Below are 20,772 nucleotides of genomic sequence, written 5' to 3'. Positions count from 1 at the left end.
GTGTGAGAGAGAAATCAATGTCATACCATAACAATAAATAATAGCGTCATCTTGCGGTCAGTTGGGATAGCTGGCCAGATGTTCCAAAGTCAAATCATCGTGTTTACCAGTAAGCAGTTGGCTAGATTAGCCAGCGATTCCTGGAAGTACGATAATTAATACCTATATGGAAAGTATCCTCTCTGATGTTAGCCGACAGGCGGACTGTGTAACAAAGACTTTGTCAAATGTTTGTTAGATTTCTTGTTGAGTGGGTCACTAACCACGTTTCCATCCACAGTTTTTATGCGAGTAAAGTCATATCGTATTTTTAAAAATCACGACAGCTGTGATGGAAACAGGAAGTTTCAGTACAATTTTATAAATGCCGACTGATAATTTGTTCGTTCGACATGGTGGGATCTTTGTGTCGGTAACAATAATTAGGCACCTTCAAGTAATTTTTATTTTCTAGGACCATGAATTTGTAATACTATAGTTCCTATAATGCAATTGTTTCTAGTCGCCACCAGATAGTAGTATATCGCCACAAACTCAGCAAAAAAAGAAACGTCCCTTTTTCAGGACTTTGTCTTTCAAAGATAATTCGTAAAAACAAAATAACTTCACAGATCTTCATTGTAAAGAGTTTAAACCCTGTTTCCCATGCTTGTTCAATGAACATGCACCTGTGGAACGGTCGTTAAGACACTAACAGCTTACAGATGGTAGTTATTTAAGGTCACAGTTATGAAAACTTAGGACACTAAATAGGCCTTTCTACGGACTCTGAAAAACACCAAAAGGAAGATACCCAGGGTCCCTGCTCATCTGCGTGAATGTGCCTTAGGCATGCTGCAAGGAGGCATGAGAACTGCAGATGTGGCCAGGGCAATAAATTGCAATGTCCGTACTGTGAGATGCCTAAGACAGCGCTACAGTGAGACAGGATGGACAGCTGATCGTCCTCGCAGTGGCAGACCATGTGTAACAACACCTGCACAGGACCGGTACATCCGAACATCACACCTGCGGGACAGGTACAGGATGGCAACAACAACTGCCCGAGTTACACCAGGAACGCACAATCCCTCCATCAGTGGTCAGACTGTCCGCAATAGGCTGAGAGAGGCTGGACTGAGGGCTTGTAGGTCCAAACTCACCGTCGCTGGACCAGACAGGACTGGCAAAAACTGCTCTTCACTGACGAGTCACGGTTTTATCTCACCAGGGGTGATGATCGGATTCGCGTTTATCGTCAAAGGAATGAGCGTTACACCGAGGCCTGTACTCTGGAGCGGGATCGATTTGGAGGTGGAGGGTCCGTCACAGTCTTGGGCGGTGTGTCACAGCATCATCAGGACTGAGCTTGTTGTCATTGAAGGCAATCTCAACGCTGTGCGTTACAGGGAAGACACCCTCCTCCCTCATGTGGTACCCTTCCTGCAGGCTCATCCTGACATGACCCTCCAGCATGACAATGCCACCAGCCATACTGTTCATTCTGTATGTGATTTCCTGCAAGACAGGAATGTCAGTGTTCTGCCATGGCCAGCGACGAGCTCAGATCTCAATCCCATTGAGCACATCTGGGACCTGTTGGATCAGAGGGTGAGTGCTAGGGCCATTCCCCCCAGAAATGTCCGGGAACTTGCAGGTTCCTTGGTGGACGATTGCGGTAACATCTCACGACGTTTCTTTTTTTGCTGAGTTTATATTCATCAATACCTTACAAGTTATAGTCAATAATACATGTTTCACTACATACATGAGTGGTATGTCAGCACTGATGACGTTGACTGATTTCCTTTATTGTTGTGTTTATATTTTTGTTCAGTGTACATGGTAATATTATTAAATTGTCTTTATATTTCACAACATTTTAGGTCCCACAGTCTGTCCCAACACATAATGACATGAAAGTAAATTCTGACAGTGTAAAAGGACCTTAGTTGACTCTAAAATGTTCTAGACTGAGTTCGTTTCACATCTCCGTCTATGTCGTGGTCGGAGTTTCCCAGTGTTGGAATGAACGCGCATCTAACAAGGCAAATCCGCTTTAACAGGCGAACATAACGAGCACACATGAATCGTTCATGATTCCTTCCACTCGTTCGCAGAGGTAGGCACGATTAGAACTCAGATCAAGAAGCCTTCAGAGCGTTGAACAACGCTGGGAACGCAACAATAACTGTCTAAACGATCATTAACAAAAACAAAAAGGCGAGTAAACGCCATTTCACAAATAAAAAGGTGCGTAAACAGCGTTTACCCTCCATTACATCCCAGGGTGTGTCTGGTAAAACCATTAATAAACATCAATAACCTGCCAGACAGTATTGAATCTTTGTCCGGCAAACAAAAAAAAAAATATATATATATATATATACTGCTCAAAAAAATAAAGGGAACATTAAATAACACATCCTAGATCTGAATGAATGAAATAATCTTATTAAATACTTTTTTCTTTACATAGTTGAATGTGCTGACAACAAAATCACACAAAAATAATCAATGGAAATCCAATTTATCAACCCATGGAGGTCTGGATTTGGAGTCACACTCAAAATTAAAGTGGAAAACCACACTACAGGCTGATCCAACTTTGATGTAATGTCCTTAAAACAAGTCATAATGAGGCTCAGTAGTGTGTGTGGCCTCCACGTGCCTGTATGACCTCCCTACAACGCCTGGGCATGCTCCTGATGAGGTGGCGGATGGTCTCCTGAGGGATCTCCTCCCAGACCTGGACTAAAGCATCCGCCAACTCCTGGACAGTCTGTGGTGCAACGTGGCGTTGGTGGATGGAGCGAGACATGATGTCCCAGATGTGCTCAATTGGATTCAGGTCTGGGGAACGGGCGGGCCAGTCCATAGCATCAATGCCTTCCTCTTGCAGGAACTGCTGACACACTCCAGCCACATGAGGTCTAGCATTGTCTTGCATTAGGAGGAACCCAGGGCCAACCGCACCAGCATATGGTCTCACAAGGGGTCTGAGGATCTCATCTCGGTACCTAATGGCAGTCAGGCTACCTCTGGCGAGCACATGGAGGGCTGTGCGGCCCCCCAAAGAAATGCGATCCCACACCATGACTGACCCACCGCCAAACCGGTCATGCTGGAGGATGTTGCAGGCAGCAGAACGTTCTCCACGGCGTCTCCAGACTCTGTCACGTCTGTCACATGTGCTCAGTGTGAACCTGCGTTCATCTGTGAAGAGCACAGGGCGCCAGTGGCGAATTTGCCAATCTTGGTGTTCTCTGGCAAATGCCAAACGTCCTGCACGGTGTTGGGCTGTAAGCACAACCCCCACCTGTGGACGTCGGGCCCTCATACCACCCTCATGGAGTCTGTTTCTGACCGTTTGAGCAGACATGCACATTTGTGGCCTGCTGGAGGTCATTTTGCAGGGCTCTGGCAGTGCTTCTCCTGCTCCTCCTTGCACAAAGGCGGAGGTAGCGGTCCTGCTGCTGGGTTGTTGCCCTCCAAAGGCCTCCTCCACGTCTCCTGATGTACTGGCCTGTCTCCTGGTAGCGCCTCCATGCTCTGGACACTACGCTGACAGACACAGCAAACCTTCTTGCCACAGCTCACATTGATGTGCCATCCTGGATGAGCTGCACTACCTGAGCCACTTGTGTGGGTTGTAGACTCCGTCTCATGCTACCACTAGAGTGAAAGCACCCCAGCATTCAAAAGTGACCAAAACATCAGCCAGGAAGCATAGGAACTGAGAAGTGGTCTGTGGTCACCACCTGCAGAACCACTCCTTTATTGGGGGTGTCTTGCTAATTGCCTATAATTTCCACCTGTTGTCTATTCCATTTGCACAACAGCATGTGAAATGTATTGTCAATCAGTGTTGCTTCCTAAGTGGACAGTTTGATTTCACAGAAGTGTGATTGACTTGGAGTTACATTATGTTGTTTAAGTGTTCCCTTTATTTTTTTGAGCAGTATATATATATATATATATATATATATATATATATATATATATATATATATATATATAAAATAAACAAAAATATATATTTGCCCGGCATTATACCTATCGATGTGACTATTGGCGGAGCCTAATCAGTCAGTTCTGTACCTGCCTGGCTGAGTGGCAGTGTGGGTGGAATGCAGTGGTGTAGTGAGGGTATAAGCAGGGCATATTTTTCCGTGGGCATTGCGTATACTCACTTCTTAATACCCACTGATACGTACCAAAGTAGTGTAGTGGAGGTCTACGCCGTTTCAATTAATAAGGCTGATGGACGGGATAAGAATGTTTAGCTTGTAATTTTTTATAAACTATTCGGCGCAGCAATGTACCAGCGGCGGTAGGCCTTCGAGTGAATGTTCCAAAATGCAATTTGAGGGAAAACGCTGTTTTAAAATGTGCACGGCACATGTGAGCGGTTTCATGGACAGATGGAAATATCCGTTAGAAATGTAGGATTTAAATATGCAACAACTATCATGGGTTTCGAATATGACTACGGTAATGCCTTTGGCTGCTAGACAATGAAAGAAAGTTGAAAGAAAATCAATAGAACAGGTGAAAGCGTATGAGTAAGTCTATAAAAAATCATTGCTTCTATGGTGAGATTTTTGCTATAGGCTACTTTCAAGTAAGGAAATATAGGCCTCATAATATGAAGTAAAACGTCCAGGTTTCAAATAATTAAGGAATATAAAAAATACAGCTATGTTAATGGTAGGCCTAACCATCTTCTGGTAGATGGAAAGGCTTTCCCAAAAACCTCTATTAAATGTTAACTACAGTAGCTACAAAGCAGCCTATGACTACCTGTCAGAATGATATCATGATTATTTGCATCAATCCAGTAGCCATTTATTTTGCAAACTCCGGCTCATGTGCTACAGAAACAAAGCTAACCAAACAACAGTGCTAGGTGCATGCAAACTTCAATTAAAGGATAACTACTTTCAAAAGTGGTCTCCTCGTGTGGTTTAAGGATTGTTATGGACTAAGAACATACCATTTAGTGGTTTTCTGTTAAAAAAGTGTGACAGACTGAATCTGAAACCTGTGAATTTTTTTCATCCATCTGTTTCAATGGTAGGCCAACTATTAAAGACCCTTGCATGGTCAATCTGACGTCTGCATTGGCCGTGCAACATTTACGGTGATATGGCTATCCACGCCTCCGACCACATTTTCGGGACCACATATTCGGATCAAGCATAAACTGGCTTTTAGCCTACTTGCACAGTACAGCTTGGGTTGGCCTGACTGTGAAAGACCAATATGGGATGTCATTTTAGTTAATGCAGACTGTGTTTCTCATATAATTTTTCACACAGGGCGTCTTTCCTTAGCGGGGCGGAGCGTTTGAAAATGTTTTAGAAAAATTTGAGTATACCCACTTCTCCAGGAACCACTAAACCACTGGTAGAATGAGTGAGCTTGCCTGACAACCAGCGTTCGAAACTCGAGAGGAAATAAAACTTGGTAGTCTGCCTGGAAATACATTTTTCAAATATTTTTCATATTAACATATTTGATTATTTTCTGTTCTCCTCATTTTAATTAAAGTACTTTTCAAGTACCAACTTGAGAAAATGTCTGATTTTCAAGGTATTCCTATATTTACATTTCAGAGTGCCAAATTCAAGTACTTTAAGCACCTTGTGCGAATCCTAGAAATGCCGGTGGAAATGCCTTTATGCACAGATATTGATACAATAACCATCATATCCAAGTAAACTTGGAGTCACATGATGATATGGTGTGTGTGTGTGGTCCTCCCACTACGGATTGGGAAACCATTCAGTCTATTAGGCTACAGATGAAATCAGTGGTGTAAAGTACTTAATTAAAAATACTTTGAAGTACTACTTAAGTATTTTTGGGGGGTATCTGTACTTTACTATTTATATTTTTGACTACTTTTACTTTTACTCCACTACATTCCTAAAGAAAATATGTACTTGTTACTCCATTACATTTTCCCTGACACACAAAAGTACTCATTACATTTCGAATGCTCAGGCTCAAAGTGTTGGACTGATCCATCTGTCTGTATATTAAAAAAAACAAGAAAATTGTTTAATCTGGTTTGCTTAATATAAGGAATTTGATGTATACCATTTACTTTTACTCAAGTATGTCAATTTAGTACTTTTTTCACCACTGTACTTAAGTAAATTTAAAACCAGATACTTTTAGATTTTTACTCAAGTAATATTTTACCAGTGGTGTAAAGTACTTAAGTAAAAATAATTTAAAGTACTACTTAATTCGTTTTTTTGAGTATCTGTACTTTACAATTTATATTTTTGACTACTTTAAGTTCACTACATTCCTAAAGAAAATGATGTACTTTTTACTCCATGCATTTTCCCTGACTCCCAAAAGTACTCGTTACATTTTGAATGCTTAGCAGGACAGGAAAATTGCCTAATTCACACACTTTTCAAGAGAACATCCCTGGTCATCCCTACTGTCTCTGATCTGGCGGACTCACTAAACACATGCTTAATTTGCAGTGGTGTAAAGTACTTAAGTAAAAATACTTTAAAGTACTACATAAGTCGTTTTTTGGGGTATCTGTACTATTTATATTTTTGACTACTTTTACTTCACTATATTCCTAAAGAAAATAATGTACTTTTTACTCCATACATTTTCCCTGACACCTAAAAGTACTTGTTACATTTTGAATGTAAAATGGTCCAATTCACTCACTTATCAAGAGAACAACCCTGGTCATCCCTACTGCCTCTGATCTGGTGGACTCACTAAGCACAAATGCTTAATTTGTAAATGAGTGTCCCCCTGGCTGTCAGTAAATTAAAAATGCATAAATATTATGCCGTCTGGTTTACTTAAAATAAGTCATTTGAAATAATTTATACTTTTACTTTTGATACTTAAGTATATTTTAGCAATTACATTTACTTTTGATACTTAAGTATATTTAAAACCAAATACTTTTAGACTTTTACTCAATAAGTATTTTACTGGGTGACTTACTTTTACTTGAGTCATTTTCTATTAAGGTATCTTTACTTTTACTCAAGTAAAAGTAATTGGGTACAATTGGGTACTTTTTCCACCACTGTTCATTTGTAACTGTTGTCTGAGTGTTGGAGTGTGGCTATCCTAAATTAAAAAAAACAAGCAAATCCTGCTGTCTGGTTTGGCTAATATAAGGAATTTTGATGATTTATACTTTTACTTTTGGTATTTAAGTATATTTTAGCAATTACATTTACTCTTGATACTTAGGTATTTGTAAAACCAAATACTTTTAGACTTTTACTCAAGTTTGACAATTGGGTACTTTTTCCACCACTGTATTTTACTGGGTGATTTTCACTTTTACTTGAGTAATTTTCTATTAAGGTACCTTTACTTTTACTCAAGTATGACAATTGAGTCATTTTTCCACAACTGGATGAAATACATTTTGATGAATTTCACAGGGTGGTAAAGTGCACAGCGATGAGCTTGATGCTGCTTTCCAATAAATATCTAGGGTCTTATTCTAGTGACATGATGATCGATGCTTGACTGCCGTTTGACAAATAAAAATATTATCGCTCTTATCAATAATACTCTGATCATGTAGACTAGCCCACCACCATTGCCATACCAGTACTGTATCTGCGAGTTGTTGGCTAGAGCTCACATGCCAAGACCAGATTAGGCACCACTGCTATTTAATGCAACAATTTTTGTGACAAAATAATCAGTAGAGTTGAAAATGCTATGGAAACACGTTGAACTTTAGATGTGTTTTTGGTAAATGAAATTTTAAGCGAAAATTTTAAAGTTGTGTGAACTACGTCATCAGGCACTGGTTTTTATTTGGTGGAAACACCACTAATGGAAATATTGGCATATATCTATATGCAGCTTCTAGAATATTCGCATGAAAATCATTCGCCAACTGGATGGAAACCTATCTTTTGACTGATTTTTCATTGAGAAAATCGTTTACATTGGCTGGTTCCTCCCACTTAAAATATGTTCCATTTGATAATACACCGCGCATGTGCAAAATCGTTCGTTTGAAATATGTGGCGGGGAGATTCGTTGGCGTTGCGCAGTCAAAGCGAAGCACAGGCGAGTCCCAATGCAACACAAATTAAATAATCAAAACAAAACCAACTGGCGAGACAATGGACAACTCAAAACACCTAATTGCGAAGATGTCGGAGAAATTGGAGAAGTAAGTTTCTAAAGAAAAAAGCCTGCTGAATGCTAACTACTGCACGTTTAGCATCCCGGCCAATGCAATGTTAGCTAGCTAGAGAAGTTCACCCTCACTAGAAATTATGTTGCTAACTTGTTAATTACTGTAGTTGTTACTAGATAATTCACTTTTTGGTTTAACTTAAGTATTGAATTATTCAGTACGGCCAAATGGTTTGTAACGTAAATGTTAGCTGCTTAGCTAGCTATATACGTTAGCCAGGGAGGAAGAGGCAAAGTCAGTAGCTAACAACGTTAGCTATAGCTAAATCATCTTTCTTACACTATAGCCACATTAGGTCAAATATCCGGATAGTACTGTAAAGCTGACCAACCCACCTATTTGCCAGCATGTCCGACCCACTTGTTTACAGCTGCACTGGGGTTAGACAGGCTTCCTGTGTAGCTTAAGTAAAACACTGCTAACCCTGCACAACTGAGTATGGCTCAGAAAACATGCATTAATCCAGGGACGAGATGTGTTGTACTCCGAATTTTCCCATTTATCCCAACTGTGTCACCGGGAAGTTGGGATGACTGCTAGTTTATTCTGGAAAACTGACCTCTTTGTCCTTATTCTAGGTAGAAGCCACAGCAGCCGTTTTGGCTCCTTTGTTGTTCAACCCCAGCTAGCATGAGGACGAAAACTGTAGTTTCCCCCCCAAAAAATAAGTCATTAAATCTTCTCGGTGTACAGTTGGGAAAATGGCACAATTCTGAGTACAACACATTTCTTATTCCTGGATTGAGGTACGTTTTCCAGACTGCTGTTTCTTACTCAACAAAGAAAGACTGTACAACCCTAGTGCAGTTTTAAGCAAGCAGGACAGACCTGCTGGCTAAATCCATAGTAAGGTGTTGGGTTGTAATGATTCAGTGACGTGCATCGGTCCGCGATTGAAACGTTTGAGATACTGCATTTGTCCGCGGGCCCCAAACCGATCCAAATGTCGTAAACATTGGTCAGAAAATAGATTCAAACTTTACGAATCGCCGATTCACTAAAATGTTTCACTCCTATTACTTTACGAAAATGCCTCTATATTTTTCGAGAACTGATGCGACCTCTCCTTCACTAAAATAATATAACTGTGTTGACAGTCATTGATCTACAAGTAATTTTGCATGTCGAACAACCCTAAGGGAATATCAACGCGAGATAGCCCGCCTGTTCCGGATGTTGCTCATCTGCATTCAAATTACTTGCGCGATATGAGGCTTTATTCTTTGAGTGACACTTTATGTAACTTGCTAGCTAGGTTATTGTTATCAATGCGCAGTTGAAAATGTGTGTTTTACCGGAATAAAAGTAAGCTACCAGAGACGAGGTGCTCATCTGGCTAAATCTGTTGAACAAGGATTCCAATATATTGTTTTCGATTGTTCACTTTCAGAATCATGTTGGTAGTTTTGCTTTAAACAATCAGTGTATAGTCATTTTTAGATATACAGGGTAAAGTTGATGATTTCATAACGAGGAAAGGTCACTAAACTTCCAAACGGTCAAAACTATTCGATTTTGAGATGGGGGTGAAATCCAAAGTAGTGCTCTATATTAATTGGCTATATCATAGCTAATTTGTAAAGGATAAATATTTATACATGACAAACACTTAATCTGCAAAAATGACACGTGAATTAGTGGGTGATCATGATTTCATAACCGAAGGCTACATTGCCACCCCCCCAATCTTGTAGTGGGGTGGTAGGTGCCTAGTTTCCCCTATGGCGCAGATCAGGTGCCTATTACATAGTATACATCATTTACACACAGTACATGTACCATAGATGTATATCATTTACACACACATACACAGTCTGCTCAGACAAAGACCCAGATCATGAGCTTCATCAGCAGCCTATTTAATTTAGGATGGAAAAGTAATGTTTCTGAAATAAATGTTAGTGCATCGAATCACATCAATTCATTCTCAAATAAAACTACATCGCACTAAAATGTATTGTTCCTGTATCGGGGCCCATGTATCTAGATAAGTATCCAATCATCTTGAAAGGGAAAGATGCACATCCCAACTAATAATATTATGTTTATTTTATAGGTCATTGTCAATGGACACCGAGGAGATGGAGACCTACCAGAGGTATGTGGGAGGATGATTATCATGTTAATGTCTTTAGAACACAATTCTTAAGAGTTTACACATATTAGCGTTGTAGCTCTTATTGCGGGACTTTGAGTGTGGGGAAATCACCAGTCAGCCTATTATATGTATTAAACATTCATATTGCACTGTACACACAGCCTTACCTATGGATTGTGGATCTATGAAATGGGGTATCACTGTCTCCTCGGTTACACCCGCAGAACACAATTCTGAAAAGTTAAATAATATTAGCCTAGTAGTAGCGCTTTATTTTGGGACTATGACTGTGGAAAATCACCTCTAATCAGTCTATTACTTTATATCTATTGAACATTCATATTGCACTGTATAGCCTTACCTATGGATTGTGGATCCATGAAATTGAGTCAGTCTACTCAGTGACACCCACAGAACACAATTCTGAAGAGTTTACACGTATTGGTGTCGTAGCTCTTACTTTGTCTATGGGAAATCACCTCTCTAGTGAGCCTTTTATACGCATTGAATGAATGTTCCATATGGTATAATGCGTATAAGTATGCCCCTTTGCAATTATGCAGTCCTCCAATATGTCCACAGTGAGAATTCAATACATTTTACAGTTTAGACTATATACTTTGAATTTACTGTAAAACGGATGCCCCGCTTCACATTTCTGAAAATGGTAAAACAATTATTTAATTTATATGAATCGATTCTTTTTGACAAACCTAATGATTCACTTTGCCATTGTAGTAGTTGGGGTTCGTTTCAATCATGGTGAATCAAATCATGGGAATCAAAATAATAATTTCTGAATTGCAAACAGTAAAAGGAAAAAATGTTAGCTGTAGCTTTTTGGTTTGTGTCATCGCAAAACTTATTTTGTAGATACTTTAAGTTGATTGGGACATTCAATTTATTGGACACTGCAACTAAATATATGCTAATAGTCAGCCTAAAGTAAACACTTCTAAAGTAAGATAAATATAGGGCCCTATAAAATCTGTGATGCAGAAACCCATGCTGAAACAGTAATTTCTAAAGGTTGTCCACCAAAACCTTCCCAATTAAATGTTGACTGCAAAGTAGGCCTACCTGGCAGAATATCATGATTTGTATCAATTGAGTGCACATTTGTGCAGTACAGAAACCATGCTAGTAACGTCTCTTGCTAGGTGCACAGTTGAATTAAAGGGAACTACACCCTCCTCAATAATTTAAAAAAAAGATTTTTCCATACCTCAAGTGGTCTTCTGATGTGGTTAAATACTTATTGTGTACTTAGAACATCCACTTTTGTTATTGTTAAATGAAATTAAGAGTGAATCTGAAAAAAACTATGAAAAATGCCAAACCTGGTAAAAATCAAACTGAATTTGGGTGATAATCTATAGGGTTTTATAGGGCATATATAAATGACTAAAATAGAATATGCACAATTCCTGAAGAAAATGTGTGCTTGCTTCACCTGTCAAAGCCTTTGTATGGTAGTGGGAGTTTGCTTTGCCTCTTCTTCGTCTCTTGACTGATTTTAGGGAAGTTCCTTTCCATTGGCAGGTTGTTCTTTCCATTTGACAGTACACAGCGCATGTGCAAAATCGAAACGTGATTTGTTTGAAATATGTGGCGTAGAGAACTGTTATGCATTCAAAGCACAGACGAACAGGAAATGCTGAGTCCCAAATGCAACATCCAGGCAACGCATAAGTGAAATAATCTACACAAAACGAACCGGCAAGACAGACATCTCAAACCACCGCTGTCTGTTTCTCCAAAAAACTGTAATTTTAGTCCTCATGCTAGGTAGCAGAAGCCACAGCAGCCATTTTGGCTGGAACTGCCATTCCAATCAGCTCCTTTGTTGCTCAACACAATGTGTTAGTATGAGGCCGAAAATGGCAGTTTACTTAACTAGCGGTCGTTAAATCTTCTTGGTGTAACAGTTGGGATAATGGGACAATTCTGAGCCACGTTACTATTCCCACCAAGTATGTCGACCCTATTGGTGCGATGTGGAGGGTGTTTGCCTTTCACACCAGTGACTTGGGTTCTATTCCCTGCCGTTCGCTTCAATACCAAAAGGAAAACATTTGTTGGTGAGGTCTCTAGATGTTGTACTAAGGTTTAGTATTATTACAAAGGGTACAACTTAATTTATTATGCTATAATTAGTATTTTTGCTTGCCACACATCTCAAAAAATGTAATTTATTTTACTAGGCAAGTCAGTTTAGAACAAATTCTTATTTCCAATGACGGCCAAACTTGGACGACGCTGGACCAATTGTGCACCGCCCTATGGGACTCCCATTCACGGCCGGATGTGATACACCCTGGATTTGAACCAGGGACTGTAGTGATGCCTCTTGCACTGAGATGCAGTGCCTTAGACCGCTGCGCCACTCAGGAGCCCTTAAATTGGTTACAGTTAATACATTTTGCATGGCTTTATTGTAAAATTAGTGCATTAATTATGTAACGACATTCTGACCTTGTTTAGCGTTTTCTAGTGAGCACAATTGTGGCATGAATCCACTATTTGTATCTGTTTGCATCCGTTTCAGTGGCAGACTTATTTTGAAGGCAAACTGCTAATTCCACTTTTTTACTAATCATTAATGTTTTTCACATCGGTGTTCTTCATACCACCTCAGTGGTGAAGATTTTGTAGTAAACTAGGGGCCTATGGTAGGGGCAACAAGTCAGGTACCGAGAGAAAAGGAATTGTTAAATGCCCAGTGCAGTCAAATGTGAGTTTCCTGTGTTTTATATGTATTTCCCGAGGTTGGAATAATACTGTGAAAAATATGATAATGCAATTTTAGTGTAATAGACCACCTGACATTTCAGCCTGTTTTGGTGGGATGGAGTACTGGTCTGCCTGGTGATATCACCCGGCGGTAAATTAGTTAACAGACGAATAAGAAAACGTTCTAAACCTCTCTGCCAATAGAGGCTAGGTTTCAGTTTTCCCCTCCTCACTCAAACCAAACCCAGACAGTCCTAGCAGAATTTATTTGATATTGAGATAAAAATGGCTGTATTGGACATTTTTTAAGCAACAAGATAGTGGTCCTCTGTAGCTGTTGGAAGAGCATGGCTCTTGCAAGGCCAGGATGGTGGGTTTGATTCCTGGGACCACCCATGGGTAAAATGTATGCACGCATGACTAAGTTGCTTTGGATGAAAGCATCTGCTAAATGGCTTATTATGGTTATACACTACCGTTCAGAAGTTTGGGGTCACTTAGAAATGTCCTTGTTTTTGAAAGAAAAGCAAAAAAAAAATCATTTTAAAGTAACATCAAATTGATCAGAAATACAGTGTAGACATTGTTAATGTTGTAAATGACTATTGTAGCTGGAAACGTCTTTATTTTTATGAAATATCTACATAGGTGTACAGATGCCCATTTATCAGCAACCATCACTCCTGTGTTCCAATGGCGCGTATCCAAGTTTATATTTTTAAAAGGCTAATTGATCATTAGACACCCCTTTTGCAATTGTTAGCACAGCTGAAAACTGTTGTCCTGATTTTAAAGAAGCAATAAAATTGGCCGCCTTTAGACCAGTTGAGTATCTGGAGCATCAGCATTTTGGGGTTTGATTACAGGCTCAAAATGGCTAGAAACAAAGACCTTTCTTCTGGAACATCGTCAGTGTATTCTTGTTCTGAGAAATGAAGGATATTTCATGTGAGAAATTGCCAAGAAACTGAAGATCTTGTACAACGATGTGTACTACGCCCTTCACAGAACAGGGACCGGCATGATAAGGGAAAAATATATTGCGATTTTTTTATTTGTGATATAGATCAAAACACTTGGGTGAACTGTTGGTATCATTCTAATGGAATGATTTATATTAAGAAGCTAGGTGGAATGCAGCATTGTTCTTGTTTGGAACAATCTTTTGACTGCATTTGACCTAACAGCATGCAGATTTATAGTGAATCTAATAGCATGGAGAAGGAACTGTGCTGCTTGATTGACAGGGGGCGGGGCTTGGTGTGTGTGGGAAGCAGCCGCAAGAGGAGAGGGCTGACATACGGAGTAAACTATCACAGATGGCTTGGCGGTGTTTAAAAATATTACATGGAATTTGAATCTCTTGCTATATAGATATTACATGTCAATATTGCGGTTTCAATGTAAATTCTAATTCAGCCTTAGACAGGCAGACACTTTCATAGCAGGAATCAATATAATGCACAAGGCTACTGGTGACAAAATAATGGTTTTTGAGCAAACAAACCAGCAAGAACCTCCTTTAGCATAATCAACGAAAATTACAGATCGAAACAATTTTGCTTGGGTAAGAGGAAGACAATGTCGGTAATTTACGTTATATCCTTCCGGCTCTAGGCTGAGAAGTGGAAACTGGTCTTAATGACGAGATGGAAATGTCTGCACTGCAGACATTATGTCATACATTCTTTCATACCAAGATTTTATAACTGCTGCGTAGAAATGCTTTTTGTGCTGTTTTTCAACAGCGGTATCATACACAAGATATACTATTATGATATAGATTACTGACTTGTCTATTCTATTACTTTTTGTTAAACACATTTACAAGTGTTTTCTTTCTTTTAAAGGTACATCAAGGATGGAAAAGATGCTGCCAGACAAGGAAATATGTCAAAATCATTGGAACTGTTCAAGCTGGCCCATGACATCCACCCTAGTGATAAACTTCGGAGCAGGATAAAGAAACTTCAGGAGGCTATAAAAGAGATGACACAGCAAGGCTCAGAGAGTGAGGATGAAGATTTTGTCAATGTCAACAACAGTGGTCTAATGCTTTTCAAAGAAATGTATGACAAACTGTATGATCATCAGCAAGAGGGGGTTGCTTTTTTGTATGGTCTCCACAGAGATGGTCGTCAAGGAGGAATCCTAGCTGATGACATGGGCTTAGGGAAGACAATTCAGGTCATATCGTTTCTCTCTGGTATGTATGATGCTGACTTGGTAAAGCATACCCTGCTCATCATGCCAACCTCACTCATCAAGAACTGGACCAAGGAATTTGCCAAATGGACTCCTGGAATGAGAGTCAAAGAGTTTCATGGCACAAGCAAAGTGGAACGCAACAGGAACTTGGAGAAGATTCAAAGAAGAGGTGGTGTCATCATCACTACATACCAAATGCTGATCACTAACTGGGAACGTCTCTCGTCTTACAATGGTAGAGAATTCAAATGGGATTATGTAATCCTAGATGAGGCACACAAGATCAAAACCTCCTCAACCAAGACAGCCAAAAGTGCACATGCGATTCCTGCCAGGAATCGTGTACTTCTTACAGGCACCCCTGTACAGAATAACCTGAGAGAAATGTGGGCTCTTTTTGATTTTGCTTGTCAAGGGGCGCTTCTTGGTACTTCTAAAACCTTCAAAACAGAGTATGAAAGTCCCATCACCCGTGCAAGAGAGAAGGATGCCACCCCAGGTGAGAAAGCCCTGGGGCTCAAGATGTCGGAGAACCTCATGGCCATCATAAATCCATACTTCCTAAGGAGGACAAAGGCAGAAGTACAGAGAAAAACAGAAAACCGTGTGAAAGCCTGTGAGAAGGACCTTGAAAACAAAGTCCCAAGTGGTGGTGGTGCAGAAATGCCAAACCTCACCAGGAAGAATGACCTAATCATCTGGACGTACTTGAGCTCAGTTCAGGAGGAAATCTATAATCAGTTTTTATCCCTAGATAACATCAAGGAGCTGCTCATGACCACCAGGTCACCGTTGGCTGAACTGAATATCCTGAAGAAATTGTGTGACCACCCAAGACTTCTCTCTGCCAGGGCTGTCGCTCAGTTAGGCCTAGAAGAAGGAACAAGTGCAAACTATCGTGATGATGAAAATGAATCTGCTGCACACAGAATCGACAACATATCTGATAAAACGTTAATATCAGAATCTGGAAAGCTGATGTTTCTCATTGCACTTTTGGAGAGGCTTAAGGAAGAAGGCCATCGCACACTTGTTTTCTCTCAGTCAAGGAAGATGTTGGACATTCTTGAACGGGTTCTAGTGAACAAGTGTTTCAAGATTGTGAGACTTGATGGCACAGTAACACACCTCACAGAAAGAGAGCGGCGCATCCAAATGTTCCAGACCAACAAGCAATACTCAGTCTTTCTCCTAACCACTCAAGTGGGAGGAGTTGGCATCACATTGACAGCAGCAAATCGAGTAGTTATTTTTGACCCCAGCTGGAATCCAGCCACTGATGCCCAGGCTGTTGACCGGGCCTACCGCATTGGACAAATGGAGAACGTTGTCATCTACAGACTGATCACTTGTGGCACAGTGGAGGAGAAGATCTACAGACGGCAGGTGTTCAAAGATTCCTTGATCAGACAGACCACCGGGGACAAGAAAAATCCATTCCGGTACTTCAGCAAACAAGACCTGAAAGAACTCTTCACACTACAAGACACTCGATCTTCATCAACACAGCTGCAGCTGCAGTCACTGCACTCGAGACAAAGACTCACAGATCCTAAATTGGATGAACACATCGCCTACCTTCACTCCATGGAGATGTTTGGAATATCTGATCATGACCTCATGTTCTCGCATGAAGTAGAAAACAACGAAGATGACCCTGAGGATCAGGAAGCTCACAAGTACATAGAGAACAGGGTGCAGAAAGCTCAGGAGCTGATGAAGGCGGAGTCTGAGTTGCAACAGCAGCTTGCTGAGAGCATTGAGTCAAACACCGAGCCGGTACATCTGCGGAAACCCCCTCAACACAATACAATGGGGTCAACTGAGAAGAAGCCAAAGAATGAAAAGCCCAGCCCCTCCTATCCTAGCCATAACCTCAACTTCAACTCTCCTGTGTTGGTGGATCTTACCCATTCTGGGTCTGGTGATGAGGAAGATATCCACAATCTGAGTAACAAATTCATTGATCTAGCTGTAGATGAAAGCCTTGAGATTATAGAGCCCACTGTGACATTTGCGACTGAGGAACAGTTCATAAAGAGCAACCATCTTTGTCCCATAGACAAGTCTCTTGAGGTGTTATTGGATGGTGAGCCAATTTACACTTCCGCTCAAGAGATTTTGGATGTGTCATCAGAAGCGAAAGAGGATGTTGTTGCCATAGGATATGTTACCTCTGAAGTTGAACAAGACAACCAGCCAAATGGCAATGGTTCCCCACAATGGCAGAACTTGTCACTTCACCAAGACTTGACAATGGACCAAAAGATCTCACCTGTCAAATCCCAGAAGAATCAAAGACTTTCTATGCTACTACAGATGTCCAACAAGAGCCTAGAAAGTCATGCAGAAACATCCTCCAAAGTTGATGAACTTGAGTCTTTTGAAGGAAATTTCAATCTACAGTTAGAGGACAGCGCTAGTGATATGTTTCCAGAGGAGGAATCCGAGTCCATCGTGGGAATTTCAGGTTTCCAGCAAGAGATGGATGTCAGCTTAAATGCAGATGACAAGCCTTCTGTGACTGGAGCTGTTGAACAGAATGGAGCAGATGTTCATGTCAATTCCCCTGTTTCTGAAGCAGATGGCACTGTAGATAACTCATTAATTACTTCTTTCAAGAAAAAGAAAAGGGCAGCTTTAATTTACAATAGTGAGGAGGATGACATTGATGAAGATGAGAGGCCTCATTTGATGAACAGGAAATTGGATGAAGAATTCCATGGTATTGGGTCCTCCACACCAAAATCTGTTAAATCTGGATCCATTTCCTTTAAAACCAGAAAAAGCTTTGGAGTGAACACCTCTGTGGCCTCAAGACGTTCCTTTGTGGATTCCGTGATTGAGCATGTAGAGGACCTTGATGAGGACATGGAAGCTGATGTTTTACAGGTGCACACTGATGAGGAAAGTGAGGTGACTGGATCTTGTGAGGCAAGTGAGGTTACTGGATTTCATGAGTCTCTCATGGAAGAGGAACCCACAGGGGAAACCTTAAACACTGAGAACGAAGAGGAAAGTGAGGAAAGTGAGGAAGGTGCAAGTGAGCCAATGCATGTTGAAGAATCTGAAATGGGAGAGGAGGAAGAAAGTTCTTTGGAGGAATCTACCGGTGATCATGAACTTGCTTCTAGTGAAAGAATGGACCAATGTGCCAGTGGAAAAGATGCCACATTACAGACTGTGGAATGTGTCAACAACATCCGTGATTCCTCAGCTATGACTGAAGAAAAGATCTATGAAAACCATGTGGAAAATGGAAAACAATCTTTCTCTGAGGGGAAACTTGATGATGCCTTGAACTTCTTTTTGAAAGCAATTGACATTAAAAGTGGTGATCCTGAAATTCAGTTAATGACAATTAAATTGTACCGTCGGCTCGGTGAGGGGGGAAAAAAAGTGAAATATTTCTGAAAGGGGGGAACTCATTGCTGTCATCTACATGTACACACAATGTATCACTCACTGATAGGGGTGTCTTTTTGAAGGTTAGTCTTGAAACACAAATGGTTACAATAATAGGCTAGTTAGAACAAATGTTTTTTTGGATTAATTATTTTCTAAATTGTATTTTTGCATGCTTTTGTAATGTGTATATAATTCATAAATGCAAGTAAAAAATTATGTAAAAATCTCATTTGTTTTGATGTTTCATTGTGTGCACTGTGGCGGTTTCAATCATTACTCAGCCCATTAAATAGTCAAAGGAAAATGTCATTGCATTTAGTGCTTGCTATTTTGGTTTGATGTATGTTTTGTGAAGCTACATACTCTTATTACTTGAGCTCTTATCTGAGCCATATATTGTATAATGATGACCATATCACACCATAAAACAGCATGTTCGGCTTCCAATAAGTTAAGCAATATTAGAACGAGCAATGTCATTTTATTTATATATATCTATATACTGCTAAAAAAAATAAAGGGAACACTTAAACAACACAATGTAACTCCAAGTCAATCACACTTCTGTGAAATCAAACTGTCCACTTAGGAAGCAACACTGATTGACAATACATTTCACATGCTGTTGTGCAAATGGAATAGACAACAGGTGGAAATTATAGGCAATTAGCAAGACACCCCCAATAAAGGAGTTGTTCTGCAGGTGGGGACCACAGACCACTTCTCAGTTCCTATGCTTCCTGGCTGATGTTTTGGTCACTTTTGAATGCTGGCGGTGCTTTCACTCTAGTGGTAGCATGAGACGGAGTCTACAACCCACACAAGTGGCTCAGGTAGTGCAGCTCATCCAGGATGGCACATCAATGCGAGCTGTTTGCTGAAGGTTTGCTGTGTCTGTCAGCGTAGTGTCCAGAGCATGGAGGCGCTACCAGGAGACAGGCCAGTACATCAGGAGATGTGGAGGAGGCCGTAGGAGGGCAACAACCCAGCATCAGGACCGCTACCTCTGCTTCAGTGCAAGGAGGAGCAGGAGAAGCACTGCCAGAGCCCTGCAAAATGACCTTCCAGCAGGCCACAAATGTGCATGTGTCTGCTCAAACGGTCAGAAACAGACTCCATGAGGGTGGTATGAGGGCCCGACGTCCACAGGTGGGGGTTGTGCTTACAGCCCAACACCGTGCAGCACGTTTGGCATTTGCCAGAGAACACCAAGATTGGCAAATTCGCCACTGGCGCCCTGTGCTCTTCACAGCTGAAAGCAGGTTCACACTGAGCACGTGACAGAGTCTGGAGACGCCGTGGAGAACGTTCTGCTGCCTGCAACATCTTCCAGCATGACCGGTTTGGCGGTGGGTCAGTCATGGTGTGGGGTGGCATTTCTTTGGGGGGCCGCACAGCCCTCCATGTGCTCGCCAAAGGTAGCCTGACTGCCATTAGGTACCGAGATGAGATCCTCAGACCCCTTGTGAGACCATATGCTGGTGCGGTTGGCCCTGGGTTCCTCCTAATGCAAGACAATGCTAGACCTCATGTGGCTGGAGTGTGTCAGCAGTTCCTGCAAGAGGAAGGCATTGATGCTATGGACTGGCCCGCCCGTTCCCCAGACCTGAATCCAATTGAGCACATCTGGGACATCATGTCTCGCTCCATCCACCAACGCCACGTTGCACCACAGACTGTCCAGGAGTTGGCGGATGCTTTAGTCCAGGTCTGGGAGGAGATCCCTCAGGAGACCATCCGCCACCTCATCAGGAGCTTGCCCAGGCGTTGTAGGGAGGTCATACAGGCACGTGGAGGCCACACACACTACTGAGCCTCATTTTGACTTGTTTTAAGGACATTACATCAAAGTTGGATCAGCCTGTAGTGTGGTTTTCCACTTTAATTTTGAGTGTGACTCCAAATCCAGACCTCCATGGGTTGATAAATTGGATTTCCATTGATTATTTTTGTGTGATTTTGTTGTCAGCACATTCAACTATGTAAAGAAAAAAGTATTTAATAAGATTATTTCTTTCATTCAGATCTAAGATGTGTTGTTTAAGTGTTCCCTTTATTTTTGTTGAGCAGTATATAATAGTACCAGTCAATGTTTGGACACACCTACTCATTCCAGGAGTGTGCA

At 41.0% G+C, this 20,772-nt stretch overlaps 1 protein-coding gene across 2 annotated transcripts; it reads left to right on the top strand.

Annotated features, from left to right (window-relative positions):
• The first annotated feature begins 7,986 nt into the window (after positions 1 to 7,986).
• ercc6l (excision repair cross-complementation group 6-like) lies at positions 7,987 to 18,876 on the top strand. 2 transcript variants are annotated; one of them, XM_029700708.1, is made up of 3 exons: positions 7,987 to 8,173; positions 10,257 to 10,298; positions 14,882 to 18,876. In XM_029700708.1, the coding sequence occupies exons 1-3, from the start codon at positions 8,124 to 8,126 to the stop codon at positions 18,651 to 18,653; spliced, it is 3,864 nt and encodes a 1,287-aa protein (XP_029556568.1). In that variant the 5' UTR covers positions 7,987 to 8,123; the 3' UTR covers positions 18,654 to 18,876. The 2 variants fall into 2 exon arrangements, with proteins under 2 accessions (XP_029556568.1, XP_029556569.1); XM_029700709.1 differs by lacking the exon at positions 7,987 to 8,173 and adding an exon at positions 9,216 to 9,505.
• The last annotated feature ends 1,896 nt before the right edge of the window (positions 18,877 to 20,772 follow it).

Source organism: Salmo trutta, chromosome 19 (assembly GCF_901001165.1).
Source record: "Salmo trutta chromosome 19, fSalTru1.1, whole genome shotgun sequence".
Taxonomy (NCBI): domain Eukaryota; kingdom Metazoa; phylum Chordata; class Actinopteri; order Salmoniformes; family Salmonidae; genus Salmo; species Salmo trutta.
Note: the sequence above shows the minus strand (reverse complement) of the source record. Positions and strands in the feature narration are given on the sequence as shown.

Excerpts from the sequence above, each read along its gene's own strand:
- ercc6l (XM_029700708.1), top strand. The coding sequence starts at position 8,124 with ATGGACAACTCAAAACACCTAATTGCGAAGATGTCGGAGAAATTGGAG. Across the intron at positions 8,174-10,256 it reads ATGTCGGAGAAATTGGAGAA|GTCATTGTCAATGGACACCG; the intron begins GTAAGTTTCTAA and ends TTTATTTTATAG. Across the intron at positions 10,299-14,881 it reads GAGATGGAGACCTACCAGAG|GTACATCAAGGATGGAAAAG; the intron begins GTATGTGGGAGG and ends TTTCTTTTAAAG.